The sequence below is a fragment of the Sinohyriopsis cumingii genome, chromosome 12 (assembly GCF_028554795.1).
Source record: "Sinohyriopsis cumingii isolate HCF-2022 chromosome 12, ASM2855479v2, whole genome shotgun sequence".
In the NCBI taxonomy this organism is placed as follows: domain Eukaryota; kingdom Metazoa; phylum Mollusca; class Bivalvia; order Unionida; family Unionidae; genus Sinohyriopsis; species Sinohyriopsis cumingii.
Genome location: NC_142972.1, coordinates 86,909,609 through 86,929,353, shown reverse-complemented (window position 1 = coordinate 86,929,353; position 19,745 = coordinate 86,909,609). Strand labels below are relative to the sequence as shown.

The window sequence follows — 19,745 nt, the reverse complement described above, 5'->3', positions numbered from 1 at the left end:
CAAAGAACGTGGATATGTATTAATGCGCGAAGCTGCTGTACTGTATTCCGAATGAGGAATGTGAGCCGAATTTTGTTGGCTCAGGAGCAGACGACAAGAATTGGAGAGTGCAGAAGTTTTCATGGAGGCAGGAACTTTCATTGAAATAGTCAGGGTAGTATATACATGTAATATTAAGTATCAGGTGCAAATTTCTGAAAATAAGATATTTCATTATCATTTAATCTTATTTTCTAAAAATATTGCTTTAAATGCCACAGGTACTGTAGGAATGCTTGTTTCCGTCGTAAAATTTCAAACTATTGAAAACACCCACTCCCACTAATTTGTAGAAGAGGAGTTGGAGTTGTCATTAACTTCCAATTTTGCTGAGAGAAACGAGTGCCTGTACCGAATGCAGATCATATATACTTTTTTCTTCCCCCCCCCCCCGCCTCGTTTGTGTCGTTTGAGTCGGAACGTTAATGTAACTTTTTAAATACTTTACATTTTTAAAAGAAAATGCTGACAAGACGTTTATTGTTTTTCTTCTCTTTTTACACAAAATAGGTTCGTCCTTAAAAAATAAAGTCGAATTTAAATTTACTGTTTTACCTGCACATGATTTGGTTTAATTATTTTACCTGACAACAACTACAGCTTGAATTATGTGTATGTAAAACACGTATCTCCGTGTCTTCCGGTTTTGACTGAGTGCTTGAATCATAATTAGGGCAGGTCTTTTGACAAGGTGTGCCTTTGAGGCAAATATCATGTGTCCGTGAATTTGTCTTTTCATATCCACCCAGCAAGTATATCAGGTATACGTTGTTATAAGGTGGGGACTTCGATCATTTCCAATCTATAGCCCATGGGCTAAATCCAGCTAAAAATGAACACCAGAGCTTATTTCGGTTTCAAATATTAATTTGTCTTTTCATGTACTGTAGGCGTATGTATGGCTATATGGTGGGGATCTCATTAGTTTCCAAGTTATGGTGCAGGGTCAAACATTTCATAAGAGTAGGCTGGCTTCTGTGGTCAAAATAAGTTGCATGCATTAATCATAATTTTCATCCCCAACTCTTGTACACATGGTTGTATGGTGCTAGCCTCAAAAGTTTTACAATTGTGATACAAAGGTAGGTATTGACCCTCCGTGCAAACTGATGTGCAAATTTATATTTAATGCCGAGTAAGTGTGCATTATGGGCGTCGCCAAAGAAATCGCAATAGTTTCTATTATATTGACCAAGGGGATACGTTTTCTTGAGGGTGGGGATAGACTGACTCCGTGTTATCTCCTCAAGTGGTTTCTATTGATTGATCACATATGGCAATTTTCAGGAGTTACTTGAAATTTATGTAAAATCACCTCTACCCCTTTAGCCCTACCATACTCGGGGCAAGGTATTTTTATTTTTATGCTAAAACGTAATGGCTACAGTAATCCTAGTTTCCTGTGACCCTTCCCTCTATATATTTGATATCAGGGCATTTATGTTAAAGCATATCATGGCTTCAATAGCATTAGTTGTAGTTGCAGAACATTACAATTTAGCAACTAAACTAATAGTAATAATAATAATACAAATAATACAACTATTGCGACAATGATGGTGGTGGCTAAAATACGAAAACAATTACTTTTTTGAGGATGATTTATCCTTCATGCTCCTTTTCAAAATATTGCCAGGTGATAAAAACAAACGGTATTGTGCAATTAGTATAATATAGTAATAATATAAATAATACGACTATTACGATAATGGTGGTGGTGGCTAAGTTTACGACACTGGTCCAATGTTTTAGGTCAGAAATAGATATACCAATGTGTACATGTTTCTTTTGCATTGTTTACTAAAAGTATATATGTCTGTATTTTGTTTATTTCGTATGCTGATGTGTGTCTCTTTTTTTATCCACAGGCGGCCGTAAACCCGACTATAATGGCGTTGTGGTGACAGAAGACAAGTTGCTGGTCATAGACAAGAATGCGTGGAATCTCCAGATTTACAATCGACATGACGGTAAACTGTCTACATCACACAAACTGGAGTCCAGTCCCATGGGTGTCTGTCTTATTAGCAAGACGGAAGTAGCTGTGTGGCTGGTAGACAGTAGGATTGTAATCATGTCATTGAAATCTATACATGACGTAAAACGGGTCAAAACATTAAATGTAAGGACAGGATTTAATAGATGTAATTCAGTGGCAAAATTGAATTCAGACAAACTCATTGTCAGCGGTGTGAAATGGGACGACTTCATGTTGTGCTGGTGTGTTGTAAACCTTACAAATGGACGTGTCGACTCAACTCACGAGGTCTGTAAAGTGGGCTTTAGTGATAGTCACTTGGCCGTAAAAGACAACACTGTCTACATCTCGTGTTGGACTCGTGACTACACTACTATTGACGGTGTGTATGCATATGATATTTTTAATCCACACACACCAAAGTTTCTGTATCAACATGATGGATTTATACCGCACTCAATAATGGTTGATAGGAGGAATTTCATTTACGTGTATGACAGGAATTCTAACAGCATTCATCAGCTGACAGACAGCGGTCAACTAGTGACCATACACACAGTGTCACCATGGCCCTATGGAATATTCTATGATGACCAGCATGGAGTACTTTACACCACAAGCCTTAGGAGTAATGTGATTACTGTCTACAGACTGGAATATTCACATCAATCAGGTATTTCCATTTTATTTTATATCACACGATAACGAAAACTAAATATTTTATTTATTTACAATTCCTAATTCACATTTGGATAATAAATGTAAGTTATACATATTACAATTAGAACCTAATTGTAAAGACAAACAGTTTAAAATATATAAAATGAAATTAAAGCGTAATAAATATATATTTTTTTATTCTCCAGTGTGTAAACTCGAAGTGTCGTTCGTCAAGCATAATCATTTTTATTGATTTTGACTGCAACTATAATAATAGTTGTTATTTTAAAATTTAATACCAATATAGTTGTACCAAATTAAATTTATTCATGATTGCTAAGCTATCTGCACTTTAGTTATTACTATCCAATTTCATATAAAAATTTTAATCCTCTATGGACTGTCGCAATGGCGGCTGGCTAGCTAGCGTTCATCATTACCAGTGCGGGGCAATACACAGTTTTTTTGTCCAGTAGGGGGCGCTTTCGTTGAGAAGCCATTTTCACGCGACGGTCAATCCGGGTTACACCGGAAAGCACTCTTGGGTTACAGCGTCTAAAATTCCGCGTTTCTCATGTTCTCGCAGGTTGCATAATCTCGCGGTGTTGGATATTTCCGTTTTACATAGACACTTGCACAATCTGCCTTTCGTTTCTAACAAATTCTTTTAATAATGTTTTCTTTTTGTGAAAATAAATAAGAAACTTATTGACCAATAGAAGACGTATCAGATATCTACTTTTCCTCAAACGATTATTTATAGAAATCTCCATCTTGTCATGCCGAAGCTGAATATGAATGGCGCATTCATATTCCCGATGATATAGGAATAATTAAACGAACCCCTTCAATTTAATGTTCGATTGATGAGTTTAATTTGGTTTGGACATTTGACATCTTGGCTTTGCTTCAGATGTGCATCTATTGAAAGACTGATCGCTCTTGGTTATTTTCACTTCCTCTTGGAACTTCCATGATTTTAAAAGTTAAATCAAGACCAAACAAAACAAAAAAGCAAACATAAAAACATGCTGACAACATGTATTCTTTATATAATTGTTTTATATTTTATAATTTTTTAAATACATGTTTATATGCAGGTATTCCCTACTCTGGCAATATTCCCCTGTCAATTTTAAAAGTGCTTAAGTTAGGTCACTTTGAATTAATTTAAGCCTTTTTTTTTGGATGAAATGAATCAGTCATTTTGTTCAGCTGTTGCTTTATATGATGCATGATTTCCATAATTAACACATGTAAATATATTCACAGTTCATGAATGCATGCCAGCATGCTGTACATTATACATGTTGCAAATGCAAACATGTTCACATGTACCAGTTACATTTTTAGAAGTATTTAATAATTGTAGAGCAGACTCTTACTGGTGCTGCCAGGTTTACATTTTGTAAATATATCACAGTTTTAATCAGATTGTAGATTTAAATGTTTGGATTATTATTTTTATGTGTTTACTAAATTGAACACCAATAAACTGTGGTGAGCTTTTATGACAATAGATTTGTGAATGTTGCACAAGTCTCCAGTGTATTAACATGAATAACTTTGATGGTGTACATTGAAATTACACTCTCTGATCAGTGTTTCCCTTTGCCCTCATTTGTGCTTCAGAGACCCCCAAAGTTTTTATTTTACCCCCATTTTTGGTACCAAAGTTTGTTTTTTACTCAGTATGACCCCCAGTTTTGACACCAAGGTGATTTTTGACTCAATCTTGCACCTCTAGAGGATTGACTGTATGATGTTTTGGGTAGTCATTATTTTTCGATTTGCCTCAATGTTAACAGTAAAAATAATCCATTACATGCACAGGTGTTCCAGTAGAAATTCAGAAAATGGATGAGAGATCCATCCAACTTTTTGAAGATGCTCTAAAAGATGGAAAGGAAACTATATACAACATAAGACTCATGGTTGTCGGACATATGGGTGTAGGGAAGACAACCCTTGTCAAGCGTCTTCTTGGAGAGGAAGTGAACATTTCTGAGAGATGTAGTACAGAGGGCATAGATGTCTATGTCAACTGCTGTGATGTTTCTTTATCGACCTGTGAATGGATGAGGCGAGAAAAAGGTATGTGGGCATACAAATATAAAATATATACATTTCTCTATTTACTCACATACCAGGAGGTGAAATGTATTGTGCTGTGCTGATATCTGTCCATTCATCTCTGTTTTGTTTTGGCACAATAACCTAAGTTTTCTACAATCTAACATTGCCACAGATTGTAAGTAGTTTGCATTTGGGGCAAGGAAGAAACCTACATGTTTTAATTTCAGGATGAAAAAGATGTAGCATCAGAGTCTAGAGTTGAAGGTCACAGCGACTAAAAGAAGGGAATTTCCCACACAATTAGCAATGACAGATTTTCAAGATGGTCACCACGATGACTATACTAGAAATCTGATCTGTACCATTTTCATTTAGGACTAACTAATCATTATCAAAAGTCCTATACTCATAGCTGCCAATCCTCAAGGTTTTGGCGTGAATTTCATGACTTTTCCAGTGATTCACGAATTCACACCACATGCAAAAAAATCACGAATTCCCCAATTCTCAATTATTTTAAATCTTTAATAAAATAATAATTTCCAGCTAAGCGATAGTCATGATATCAGCAGTTGACGAAACGGTCTGGTACTGCGGTATTAGTGGAACTATGGCAAATTGATACAGTTGGCCCGGTAGCAATCATTTTAGTGGATTTTAATCTGGATGTATAAGTGTAGTTTTACAAATGCTTTTGAAAGAAACTGGGGCCTAACCAGAATTTTGCTCTGCACATGTGCTGCAAACACTGATTTGAATTACCATTTGTCACCACATCTTGAAAACACATCTTGAAAATGTCTCCACCAACAAGGAAAAAGAAATGTATTATACAAAAAGTGAAGTTTAGTTTGAAATACACCAAAAATTGGCTGTGCATTCAGACATCAAACACTGATATACATCATGCTTTTTTGCACGCAGCGTGCCACAAATTTTAGCATTAGTCATGGTGGCAGAGACGATGCGAGGAAGCACATTGATAGCCCAAAGCACAAAAAACACGCAGAAGATTTCAGCTCGCGATGGAAGACCTGCAAGCTACCAATGCTGAAGCATTGTTTGTGAGTTTTCTTGTTGAACACAATCTACCTTTATCAGCTGGAGACCATGCTAAACATTTGTTCCGACAAACATTCCCGTTCTCGAAGATTGCTTCATGAATTCATGTCAGAATTCACTAATTTGTATCCCTATTTTCACTAATTGCCTAGAGGGTTGGCAGCTATGCATACTAGAGATCTGATCAGTATCATTTCCATTTAGGACCAACTAGTCATTATCAAGCGCCTTAGTGCAAAACCTATGGTGATATGGCCAACCATTCAGGAACAGCGATATAAATTTCAAGGTAGCAGCACAAGATTTTTATTCAGAACCAAGTCAGTCATAGGGTGAAGGCATGCTTAAAGTTTCATGTCCATTTGCCAAGTAGTTAAAGCAAATTGTGATCAGAAGCTTGTGTTAATGGATGGATGAATAAAGGACAACATGCCATCCCATTAAGACATCTGATCTAGGTCCAGTAGAACCAAAAAATTTAAAATAGTTTTTTGACTTTTTGTATCAAAGACGTTGACCATAGGGAATGTATGTCTTGTGATATAGAAGACAATTTTTCTTTTATAAGAAGAGGAAGACGTATATTGATTTCAAATTGAATATGTTTAAGCTGTATGCATCTTATGTACGAGTGCTTTACATCTGAAGATTATGATAGTTTTTACCACCTGGCAGACATAAAATATATGAGACTAATGTAAAAGGCTTATATCTAGAGATTTTAATAGTATTTACAACCTGGCAAGCATATAATATACAATTTTTGATCCTCCTGTTATTTCAGGTTCTCTGATTTCTCCTTCTGTGATGTTAACGTGGTTCTCTTTGTGAAAATGGGCACAATAATCCTAGTCTCATTTTGTTCATGTCTATAAAGAGCAGTTACATACCACCTTGGCATTAACATTTTTGTTTGCAGGTGTAACTGTTTTTGCATATGTAAAGGCAGATCTTCAAATTTCCAATGCCAGAGGCTGCAAAGGGGGCGGGTTTACATAATTTTTCACATCAAAATGCAAATATCAGGAATGAGACTATTCCATTTGGGATTATGAATTGTTATAGAAACTATCAGATAACTTTTCATCTCTGACATGGTAATCTAACTTTTCATGAAACATCCTTTGATTTCATCCTAATTGTTTATCTGTGTTTTTGACAGCTTTCCATGAAATGGTTACCTTTGGCCAAATTATTTGATATTGTTTCAGAGCCTTCCCCCCCCCCCCCCCCCCCCCCGGCTATTATTTTCTTATTTGCTATGAATTTTCAATTTCCAAGACTAAAATAACATATAATTTTTTTTTTTACTGGGTGGTGGTGGTGGTGCTAGGGTCAGCAATGAAAGATAGGGATGGTCGGCCAACCTGAAACATTATTGTCTTATGTAAGTCACTACCACTCTTGAAGGAATGATCTGCATTTCTCTATTTAAATGGTGTAGATAATTTCGTTCAGGTATACAAGAAAACCCAAAAAACAATAGATGATGGTAAACTGTGTCATGCTAGGGCACAAATCATGAGTTGTCAAAATATAACTTGGAAGGTTGTGTTGCCCATAACATTTTGGAGAAGGCTGTTCAGAACATTAGCTTAAACTTGCTACAAGGGATATCGTGAAGTACAAACTACAGCTTTATGACAGTTGAAACAGTCCTCATAAACATATATTACTTCTCCCAATAGAGATTTTCTGCAGGGCTGATTGATATATTTGTGAGAAGACCTTGCTGGTCAGTGTAACAATTTTTATTAAATCAACTGCTGCAATTTATGTAATTGTGGAGACAATTTATTTCTCTGTTCTAGTTTAATGAGTATGAAAGTAATTAATGTTAATTGGTTGTTGTTTGTGGTTTAGCGCCATTTTTCAGTGTATGATATACTATGCTGTTATGTATATTTGATTTAATTTATATCTGATTTAATTTAATTGTAAGATTTTTTTAAAAATTATTTTAAATTTCATTATATGTCAAAATAATGTAATTTTTTTAAACTAGGAAATTTATATTTTCCAGAAATTAGTTTCACCTTAGAGTTAATCGTAAACACTGAACTTTATATCTTATGCTGACCTAGTTCTCGACCTTGATTCAGAGATCACTGCGACAAGTAAACAACTTTTTATTTTTATCTTATTCTTTGAGTAAAATGATTGGTTTTTGTCAAGGTCATAATGGGACTACGTCCTTTTAGACGTAAATACTTCTAAAAAATTCTTAATAGTTGACCCAAGTCCGGGAATGTTTTGAGTTTCAAGTTACTATAATTCCAATTGTTATGAATGTAATGGATTTTCTACAATATGATTGGATGTAAATGGTGTAAATGGTCACGTGATACTGATCTGGAATTTTTTACACTTCAATAAATTCTGGGACTACTTTCGGTTTGCAAGTATAAATAAACATTGCAGACACGTCACTGTGAAACAATTGTTTCTTCTTTTAAATTTTTAATTCAGCAAATAAATATAACTTCTACCCTTTTTTATACATTTTCCAATATTCTTTGATTGATATTCATAGTTGACTATACAATTTAGCATTCGTCTGCTACATAGCCAAGCAAAATGGCCGACTAAGGTGATTTTTCACTGCAATTTTCTGTGGAGTTTTTTTGAACAATTAGATGACAAGGAATTAAAAGAAATAATAGCAGTAATTGAAGCAGATGGAGATGGATTTGATGATATTGTGATGGATGGTAGAAGCGCTGAAGATAAAATCAAACAGAGATTGACAAATTCCCTCACAGAGCACCCCATGACCGCCGTCACCCTAGCCATACATAACAACAACACTAATAGCATGGGAACTGGGACAGTTGATTTTGAGGCCGCTGATTGAGATACACCAAGATTGAAGAAATTATCTGAGGAGGACTTAAAAGCTATTGAAATTAATCAATACTCAGAGGCTACTAAACGAAACATAAAATGGGGCATTGGCGTTTTTAATGGTACATTTTTAAATTTTCTGTATATTATTGTTTGCTAATTTTCAAACGTGTGTGGGTGTTGGTGGCATGGTGTGAATATGACCACTTATACAAAAATAAAAACAAATATTTATGAGACCATTATTCAAAAGACTGGATAAAGTTTATAAATGTTAAAACTACAAGAATAAAATAATCAGATTATTTACATGAAATATCTTTGATGGATAGATTTTGAACATATATAATAACATATCGCATAGTTTGTTGAGATGACAATGTTTGCATGATATCTCCAACAACATGACTAACTACCACTGAAAAATGTATATTATGATTCATAAAGTGATTGTTTTGCTAAGTTAAATAATTTTGGATGTGTAGTCATTAATTTCGATGAAAAAGAAATTACATAACTTTTTGCGTTACTATTCTTTCTCTCAAGAAATAAATCTTCTGTATAAATTTGAAAGACTTTAATGTTGAAGGATAAAATTAATAATGTCACCATATTACATACATAAATCCCAACCATAAGTAGACAAAATATACACAAAAATTGCAGGACATGTTGTCTTTATGTGTATTTAAAAATAATCTTGCCAAGTGTAAGAATTGTATTGCTATGAATATGTTTATATTTACTTAAGCTTGGTGTATTGAAATTAATGGATACAAACTTGACTTCAACACAATCAGACCAGACGAACTGAGTGGCCACTTAAGAAGATTCTGTGCAGAGGCCCAACCAAAATTTTTATCATCCAGGGTCACAAAAATGCCAGCCAATCAGGCGCAAGAATATCACAAGAATTCCTTGAAAAATGTTCGTGCAGCCATTAACAGACACTTGAAGGACAATGGAAAAGATACTGACATTGTCAAAGACAAAGAATTCAAAAATGCTAATTCAATGTTAAATGCAAAACTGAAATTGAATTTAAAATCAGGTATGTCAAGGCCAACCCAGCATTACCAAGTAATTTCACTGGAAGAATTAGGAAAAATCAATGTGTATATTCAAAAATTTGACCCTGTTGCCCTTCGATTCAAAAGTTGGTATCTGCTGGCTATTCATTTTGTGACCAGATGTATAGAATTTCACCATCAACTGACCCCAACTTCCTTAAAATTTGAAAAGGATGAATCTGGAATGGAGTATATGACTCTAAATCATGAAACACTTCAAAAAAACCACCAAGGTGGTGTTGATGCAAAGCTTGAAGAAACATCAGACAAAAGAATGTATGCAACTGGCACAAACACTTGTCCAGTGAAATCTGTAAATATTTCCTTCGGAAATGTGACAAAGCAGCAAAGGCATTATTTACACAATGCAGTGAAGAATCACTAAGATCTCCTGAATTCACTGACAAATGGTATACTTGTGAACCGGTCAAACCAAAGCAATTCTCCTCATTCATGCCAGACATCTGCAAGAATGCAGGAGTGCAACCTATACTGGTCACTCACTCCGTACAACAGCAATTCAGGCTATGAGTGATGCTGGGTTTGCAACCAGAAATATTTTGTTTATGACAGACCACAAACATGAGGAGTCTCTAAAGACCTAGCACTGAACAAAAGCAACTAATTAGTTCAGTTTTGGAAAATATAGCTAATGGTGGTCAAGCTCTGTCTGTATCAGACCCAAACACGAACCCACCTTTCACTTCAGATCAAAGTCAGCAACCATCGATAAAGTCTCCAGTTAGAATTTCGAACACTCTAAGCGCTCAGTCCTTCCAGCACTCCAACACTCAACTATGCAACCAAAGAAAACATATGGCTGGTTTTGTGAGCAACTCTACATTTAACAACTGCACATTTAATTTCACATCAGATAAATGAAAGGGTCTTGTCAAGTATTAACGCTTTTGAAAATGATATAAAATGTTACTCCTGTATAAAATTTATTTAATTATTACCTTTATTTTGGTAAGGGTAATATCATCTTGTTCATATTTCTATGTTGTTCATTGATAAAATTAATAATGATTTATGGTCCGTTTGAAATTTAATTTAGCACACTTGTTCTATCCCTATCAGTTGTTATCACGAAAGGTCATTGTCATCTGACGTAGCAGATAGGACTGGCTAAAATTAAACAAGAATGTTGTAAATAAATGAAATATGTTGAAACCACTGGTAGCCATTGCTTAATATGTAAAGTACGGAGTTTCTGAATAAACGTAACTATGGTAGTAGTCACATTTCATTTTACATTAGATCATGACATGGATCTTGTTAAGTATTAACGCTGTTTAGAATGACATAAAATGTTATTCCTGTATAAAATTTATTACATTTTTACCTTTGTTTTAGTAAGGGATAGCATCCACGTTGTTCATTGACAAATTCCATAATGATTTAAATTTTCATGTTAGATTGGAAATTTAATTTAGCACACTTGTTCAGTTTGTATCAGCTGTTATTGTGTAAGGTCATGGTCATCTGACGTACCAGATGGGACTGACTAAAATTGAACAAGAATGTTGTAAATCAATGAAGTGTGTGGAAACCACTGGTAGCCATTGCTTAAAATGTAAAGTGTGGATTTTCTGAATAAACGTAACTTTGACAGTAGTCAATATGTTCCTGTGATTCTCTACAGGTTATGTATTATGGGGCAATGTGAAGCGGCGAATGAAAAGAAAGTATGCGCTACTTAAATTGGAATGCATTATTGATGGAATAAGTTGATTTGACAGTAGAAAGGATGAAATTGGAATTACAAGGATTTTATTTACCTTGTGAGTGATTAGGTAAAATTTACACATCGATAAATACCCAACCATGATCATTTAATCCTATACTATAATCTTTGTTTATAGAGATATTTCTCAGTTACGGCTTTTTCTTTACACTGGAAAGTGTCTGTTGTGTCAGTTTGGAGTTATTATTTTTATTCAAATTATTTGGATTCTTAAAGGTTAATTCTTTTCCTTGAAATATTTGAGTGCTCATGCAGAATTCTTGGACAAAGACATTTATTTAAATTTTATTATGAAATTCAAACACCAGAATATTATTGACTGTGGGATAAAAAGAACTGTAGATGGTACAGCACCATACTGACTACAGTATACGTCATCGCCTTCCATTTTGGATTATTCGTTGGGACTCAAACTTGAATTCAGTAAAACATTTCATTATTAGGACTTCTAAAATTTAATTCGTGGATTATTCTTGGATTATTTTTGGATTTGATTCTTAAAACCATATGTTATTTTCTTCAATTGTTACAGTTTTTTTCCAGGGAAATAAATTATTTGTTACATTTTTCAAAGGTTGTTGTTTTCACTCTTTCGTTACTTTTTATTCGAGCCTAAACAAGTAACATAAGAATGCATAACAGTCTGCTTATTTGGTTGAGGAAGAAGCTGTATAATAACATGAGTAACTACTGACCCAGTGAAGATACTAGCAAGTGTTTTCATACCCACATTGGCTGATATGTAATACACATGACAATAAGGTTTTCTATATTTTCAATGATGTTGAGGTTGATTACAAGATTATTTTAACTAAATTCTAGAGAGATTTGTTATTTCCCACCTGTCACTTTTAAAACAAATGTGGCAGGCAAATATAATACAGGCATAAACATTTTCGGGTACAAGAACGGATAGAAAGTTTAGATTCTGGATGACCATTGGACAGGTGCTGGATGAACAGTGAACAGATTTATGTCCATGCACAAAGAATATAATCCATACAGACTTTTAAATTGTACATCAGAACAAATTGGTGATAAGAACAGTAATGTTCTTATTGAACTTTGACCTAATGCTTTCAGTCAGCTGTTGTATGCAAGTAGTTTGGAAATTGTCCATGTCATGAATCAATTTTACGCATTTTAGAAAGGACATACCGGTAATACTGAATTTGCTTAAAATGCTGCTCACCAGGTTGAAAGAGCAACTAGAAGTGACATGTTATTCTTTAACCACATGTTCTAAATATGTGCAGACAAGGATGAATTTTTAAGCCGTCATATTATCCTTTGACTACAAGTATGTAATATGTTAGCACAGTATATATCGCTATGTGTATCATATTTTTAAAGTTCTTTATCCTTCTCTATGTGTTTGCACAAGTGTATATGCTGCTTGCACCCTGTATGCACCCTTTGGCTTTTAGTCACCCTCTGTTGCATGCTAACCTGCTTTGTAACATAGCTACATGGTGAGTGGTATATATAATAACACCATATAAGCCATTAACCAGGCCACCTGGGGGTTTAGGTTAGAAGGCTTGCACAGTTTTATTTGCATGTGTACATGTGTGCATTTGATTTATCATCTTAATGATGGCTCACATTTAACAGTAGTCCACTTACCCAAGGCCAGTGAAATTTCTCGTGCTATTGCATTTCAAAATTTCAATGGTTGAATTCCTAGTTAATATTAATATGCATCCAACATTGTTTGTGGAAAGAACTTGGGAAGATTCAGCAAGACAAGTACATTTCTCCAACTTTTCATTTTCCGAAGTGTTAAATTCTAAGGCTATGGCAAGCATGAAGACAAAGACATTTTTTTTCTTTAATAGATATTAACACCGACATAAAATATAGACTGCCATCCCAAACAAGTTGGGAGTCCATAACCTTTAACGTATAAGCAACAGTTTTTATGACAGAAGTTGATATAAACAATTACAAATATCAAAGGATAATGTTCAGAGTTTATATTAAAATTATTCTTTTTTGATGGACTAGAAAGATTGGCTAACATTTCATTACATTCATATGGGTTAACTTCAAACAGTGCCTAGATAAACACCCGATGGCCATAACAATAATAACTAACAGCATCTATACAAAACCTTGAGAAACACTCAACAGCTTTACAATATTAACAAATAACTATTGGAAGAGCATTGGGAAACACTCATCTGCTCTATACTCAACCTTGCACTGATTATTATTATTATTATTATTATTTGATGTCGCATTTCTATTAAATTGTAATAAAGATTATTTGAACAAGGTCGGCAAGAAACACTTGACTTGGCCTCACAGGATCATGACAATTACTGTCTGATAACAATTTAACAGATTAAGCAGATATTTAAGCTAAAGCTGCTGATTTAAAAGAATAAAAAAATTGAACAAAGGATTTTAGTTATATAGAAGCAGATCTCAAAATTTAGTCTCAGTCCTGTTCCAAATGTATTATAAAAACTTTATTTTTGCATTTATTTATGTCGAAGTCGTGAAATAACTATGAATTCTCATTCGCGGAAAATAATCAACAAAAGAGTTATCTTTTCTTTGCGCACAGCCTTATATGACCTTTATAGTACAAAAAAAAAAAATTTAAAATATTTTCCTACGCACGTTCTAAAAGTTTTGAGCTGATAACACGACCCTCGAAAAACCGATGAGGTCCCAACACAGACGGTTACAAACCTTTTATACCTCCTGTGGAATTCTGCAGGATTCTGCATTTGGCACGTAAACTTTTAACGTTCATTGGGTAGCAACCGCAGGTAAAAAATCGGCGAGTGCTTGCTTTCAGGGGCAACCAAACTTTGTTACTGATAGCAGAAGAACTACACACTAATTAATAAATGTAATTAGAATCCTATATAACACAGAGTATTAGCTAAGTGTGCACACAACGAATATACTTTTGAATGGTCAAAATTTTCGATACAAAAATGTTTAATTTAAAATGGTTGATGCCGTAAGCGACCACTAACCATTAATGGGGCACTCACCAATATGTACTTTTGAGAGAGTGACGTATGCAAGGTGAAGTAGTTCGCATTTAAAACGTGCACATTGGAGAGAATGTTGGCATACCTCTATGCTACATTAATGTAATGTGGATGATATTTCTTTTGGATATTTTCTTTTGGAAATTTTACATGATTTAAGCACAATGCTAACTAAAATGACTGCTCCCTTGTGTTAAAAGATCAGCCTGAATTAGTCTAAGGTACACTATATATAGCAGCTATTAAAATAGGGAAAATGAATTTTGCCAGACTAGATAATACCAGCTTCTGAAAGTGCAATTAATGAATTACCAAATATAAAAAATGCAAAAAAGTTATCAGCTCTTTTTTATACAATTTACCTCTGAAGTTCAGGAAGTGAAAATGACCAAGTAGAGCTAGCACTTTTCTGAAAGATGCACATCTGAAGTAAGGCCAAGCTGTATACTCTATAACCCATAGTACACCCATCAATCATACACCAAAATAAAGGGAATTAAAGGTTCTTTGCATTATACCTAAAATATACAAGGTCTTTTTTAAATAGCCTCTTTAACCAGTGAGCAAAGCCAGGGAAATTCTTTTTCTTTAAAATCCTAACCTATGGAAAATACGAAACTGTAGAGCGCCACCTAAGCTATATAAACAACAAAAGTGTTCCAAATGTGCCAAATCTGGAAACGAGACCAATATTTCGGCTGGTGACACATAACACCACCATGGAATGAAAGAATTCAAGGAATGATTTATGGTCAGTGTATATGCGAATAGGAAATACACCCCAGAATCATGCCGATCATCATTTTAGTATTGAATAACGGTAGGTATTAATTGATAAATTAATGTTGACTGTCAATATTGACGACACCCACCCACCCACCTAGGTACGATGGCGAACCCGGTCAGCGAAGTAGAGGTACTAGGTCTAGTAGTTTTGGTACTACCATTCACCCTACTGTAGCACCGAGAGTTTTACGATTAATGAACTTAATTTGAAACGTATAAAATTTTTAGAGGCTAGATATCCAGCCCATTACAATAGCATTACAAAATAACACATTTATGAATAGAACCTTGAGAAACATTCAATGGCTTCCTAATCAAGCTTGTACTTATTATTATTATTATTATTATTAATACTATCCATGATTTCCATTGATTAAACTTAGTTACTTTCAGTAATGTGATAAAACACTGTAGTTCGAAAGAAATTAAGTAATGGACACTGAATATAAAATTCATCAATGTACCATACAGAATGGAAAGTTCTATCCCAGGTTTCTACAGCAGAATGCTTCATAATACTAGCAGATTTCTATAAATATGAATAAATAACTTCACCATACAGGTTACAGAATTTTATTTCGCTCTTTACATAAGATTTGAACCCAAGTTTGCTGGTAAACTGCACCCATTGTTGTGCCTGTAATCATTGACCCTTATACCATTTTAACCCTGTATGTATATATATGAGCTAACTCATTCTTTTCACCTCGAGTCCAATTATTTACATGAAGAATGAAAGTTGCATCTAGAAGTATGCCATTAAAGGATAATTATGTTTGGTCATACATGACACCGCCTGTTCTACTAATTGGATTATCTTTGCAATTAATGTGAACTGTGTGTCTATTACTGCATTTCCTCTGCATTACAGTAACTAAATATTCTATAACAAAACACAGAACATAAAAAGAGTAAGTTCTTACCAAACTGGACAAATAAACAAATAAATATAATTATGCTTAGTTCAAAATCTTGTTGTATTTTGTATTTATCATAGTATAGTAAACCTTACTATATATACAAGTTTAAAATCTGTTACTTTATATAAGCACCAGGGTACTGAGTGGCCAAGTGGTCTAAAGTGCTCTCCGTTACAGATCACTGCCATCTCACCTGTCTGCGTGGGTTCGAGTCTTGGATTCGGTTAATGTGGGTATGTGAGAAAGCTTGCCAGCAGCTTCTCGTGGGTCGGTGGTTCTTTCCGGGGTTTTCCCAGATTCTTCCTCCACCATTAATACTGGCTGCCATGTATAGCCTATCGTGTGCTGAAAAATGGCATTAAGCCCTTCAACAACAACAACAACATAAGCACCATCCATGTTAATATTAATGTCAGTGGATAACAACAAACCATACCAAGATATGCATTGTTAATTTACTGCATTTTTAAAATTTCTTTTACATTGCCGTATTTTCATCTCCATTACTGTATATTAGTACTGCCATCCACTCTGATTTACCACTGAAAGCTTTGTGATTATTGAACATTTTTGCAAGTACCAAAACTGAGGCTAGAGCTGATTATTAAATGTCACATTGCAAAATCACTACAGTATTTATCAGATTATCTTGGAAACGATTAAACCATCATGACTGAGCAGAAAAAAGATTGACAAATAAACATCAAGTAAAAATACCTAGTTACAAGTTGTTGAGTAGAAATCAACGTGACTGTCTATTTGATGTTCCAAACATGAACAGATACTTTCAGTAAAACATCCCAAGGATTATGGTGATTTTGTTTCCTACTGGTACATATACATTGTATTCTTAACCACAAATAATAATCTTAACAGCTGAGTCCCTTTTACAAATGAATGTAGTCATATTTTTCTAATATAAGCCTTTTATAAAGATTGTTGCTGCTTGGTACAGCGATGCCATTATCATGTTGCATTAAACCAGTCAAGATCAATAGCTCTGCTTTATGGGAAATAAGGCTTTATTAACCAAGATCCACTGCTTTAGCTTCATATGAAATTAATAGACCAACACAAAGATGTGATATGGATGTGTGTACTGTAGAAAAAAGAAACAAGTGGCATTCTTGCATTTTTTGGATGTGCCTTTTAAACGTTTTGCCTTGTCATGTCCATTTTTTTATTTGAAGGCTACTACAGCATATAAATTGCAAAGTATAAGGAAGTGTGTATTATACACCAAAGTGATGCACCATCTAAAGATGGGATGAATAGGAAAAGGAATTAATTAGGCAATGTTTTCAAAACAAACATGCACTGAATGCTTAATTGCTGTTGAGATTATATTTGCATTTGTTAAACTTGTAATCAGCTTAATGATGAATAGTCATTTGCTATATGATTACTAATCGCTGATTTCATAGTCTTTTCAAGGGCAGTTATTGTTTACAACCAGTTTCTATGTATGCATTTTATAAAATTAGAGCATCATTTTTAGATTTTATTTTCTAGCAGTGTTTACATTTGTTTGAGAGGGTTTATTTTTTCTAAGTTCTTGTACAATCCTCATTTTTACATTTTTTTATTTTGCTTTTTATTGATGCCATGTAGCTGTTATTGATGCTGTTTACATACATACATACACACACACACACACAAACACAAACACACACAGATACACACACACATACATACATACATACATACATTCCAGTGGTAGTCTTCTTGCATTGACTATTTTACTGTCAGTCACTCCCTGTCAACCCCTATGTGGTGGATGTACACATGCACCAAAAGATTATTGGTGTTGAGTTGCTTGGTATCTACCCCACCACCACCACCACATTATTTAAACTTGCAGTAGCATGGAGTGACTTATCTGGCCCACCACATGTAGTGGAGAAACAAAAGATCATTGAAGTTGTATTTTCATTTTTCATTTCCAGATTGATTTTTTGTTGCAAAGCAGTATTCAGCTGTACTGTCTGTTCCTTCTGATTTCAGATTCAGAACAGGATTATAAACTACAACGCCTTGTTAAAGTTCTAAATGAGAATTACAAAACAAGTGATAGCACTGCAGATCAGGAACAGGTTGCAAGCTCTCCTCAAGAGGAGAGAGCTGACCACAGTCCAACTGGCATTGTTGCTGATGATGACACTGATACAGAGGTAATATATCACCGGGCTCTTCAACAGAATATTGACCAGAATCTTTCATCTACGGCTAGTCTTCAAGAAGAATCACCTTCCACTGTAGGTCAGAGTAATCTCACCCAGTCTGAAAATAACATAATGTCTGGAAGAGAGCCTGGAGAAAGTAATGCCACTGAAAGTCATAAGACAGATCCATTGAGGGAAATGTTAAAATTGTTGAAAGAAAATCCAGATAAAACAAAGCAGGATGTAAGAAAGTATGCACGTTTAACAATGTGGGACTTTGCAGGGCAGTATGCCTTTTACACAACACACCAGATGTTCCTGACAAGACGTGCCATTTACCTGTTAGTTTCAGATGTCAGTGGACAAATTACTGATATTGTAGAAGATGAGTGTTACTTTGACACTGAAGGGAAAGTGAAATGCAAAGTTCATGGTACGTGCTGGGCTTCATCTCATCTGTAAATTCATTTATCTTGTATTTGATGCAGATAAAAGATATTTTTCAATATACAAAAAATAATCGCATTTGTTTGTACAACAGTAACCATTTCTTGGTTAAGATTGTAAGAACTCAGTTATATTCAGAAGAGAATATTGAGAGTACTAAAGGATTGATTCCATATGGCTGGTCTTGAAAAATTAATATAATAACCATATTTTTGTTAGTTGCAGCATAAAAGCATTTAAAGGAGATAAAACATGACATGCCAAGAAAGAAATGATTGATAGAGTTAATCATTAATTGCACCATCAAATGTGTCATTTTTGGCACCAGATTTGATGCTACTTTAATGATAGTAATATCTTAATGTAATTAACTAATTTCCTCATGAACTAATTATTTCTTCATATTATTTTCATTCAGAAATAAGGACTTAAGGATTTTTCCCAACAATAGTATTTTTATGTCACTCCACTGTTTTTCAGTCGTAACTGCTAACAATCAGCAGACTTACTACTTAAAAATACGTAACACTTAATTAACAGTCATTTCCTGTAAAGTCAGTTATTCATGCAAGTACCTGTCTTTCCTTAATTTGAGTTTAGGCTTCTCATAATTTATTTTAAACTGAGCTGACACACAGGAACACAAACAACATGGTGTGAGGGACTGATATAATGTCTATAGTACAGGACCTAGGGCAGTCATTGAACTATATTGATTTTAATATGGTCAGGAGATAACCAGTAAGACCTCTATTTGTCTTGCATTTTGTGGCTATAGAGCTTTTAAATAAACTGCGAAAACACAATCACCAGACTAGCTTGGCCAGTGACACCATGATTAATTGCCTGACAAACAGAAAACAATACATACATTTGAATCTTAGGTAAGTTTAGTTGGCAACACCTATATTGATTGCCTGCTAAAGAAATAATTTTTAAACTT

The 19,745-nt window shown here is 34.3% G+C and overlaps 1 protein-coding gene across 2 annotated transcripts in view; it reads left to right on the top strand.

Annotated features, from left to right (window-relative positions):
- Positions 1–2,332: 2,332 nt before the first annotated feature.
- Positions 2,333–19,745, top strand: part of LOC149786903 (uncharacterized) — a 127,998-nt gene continuing 110,585 nt past the window's right edge. Inside the window, exons 1-3 of one of the 2 annotated variants that reach the window (XM_089977428.1) lie at positions 2,333–2,690; positions 4,511–4,771; positions 18,198–18,788. In XM_089977428.1, the coding sequence (XP_089833554.1) occupies positions 2,480–2,690; positions 4,511–4,771; positions 18,198–18,788 (1,063 nt within the window). In that variant the 5' untranslated portion in view covers positions 2,333–2,479. The remainder of the gene's footprint in view (positions 2,691–4,510; positions 4,772–18,197; positions 18,789–19,745) is intronic. The other variant, XM_089977430.1, reaches the window with a different exon arrangement.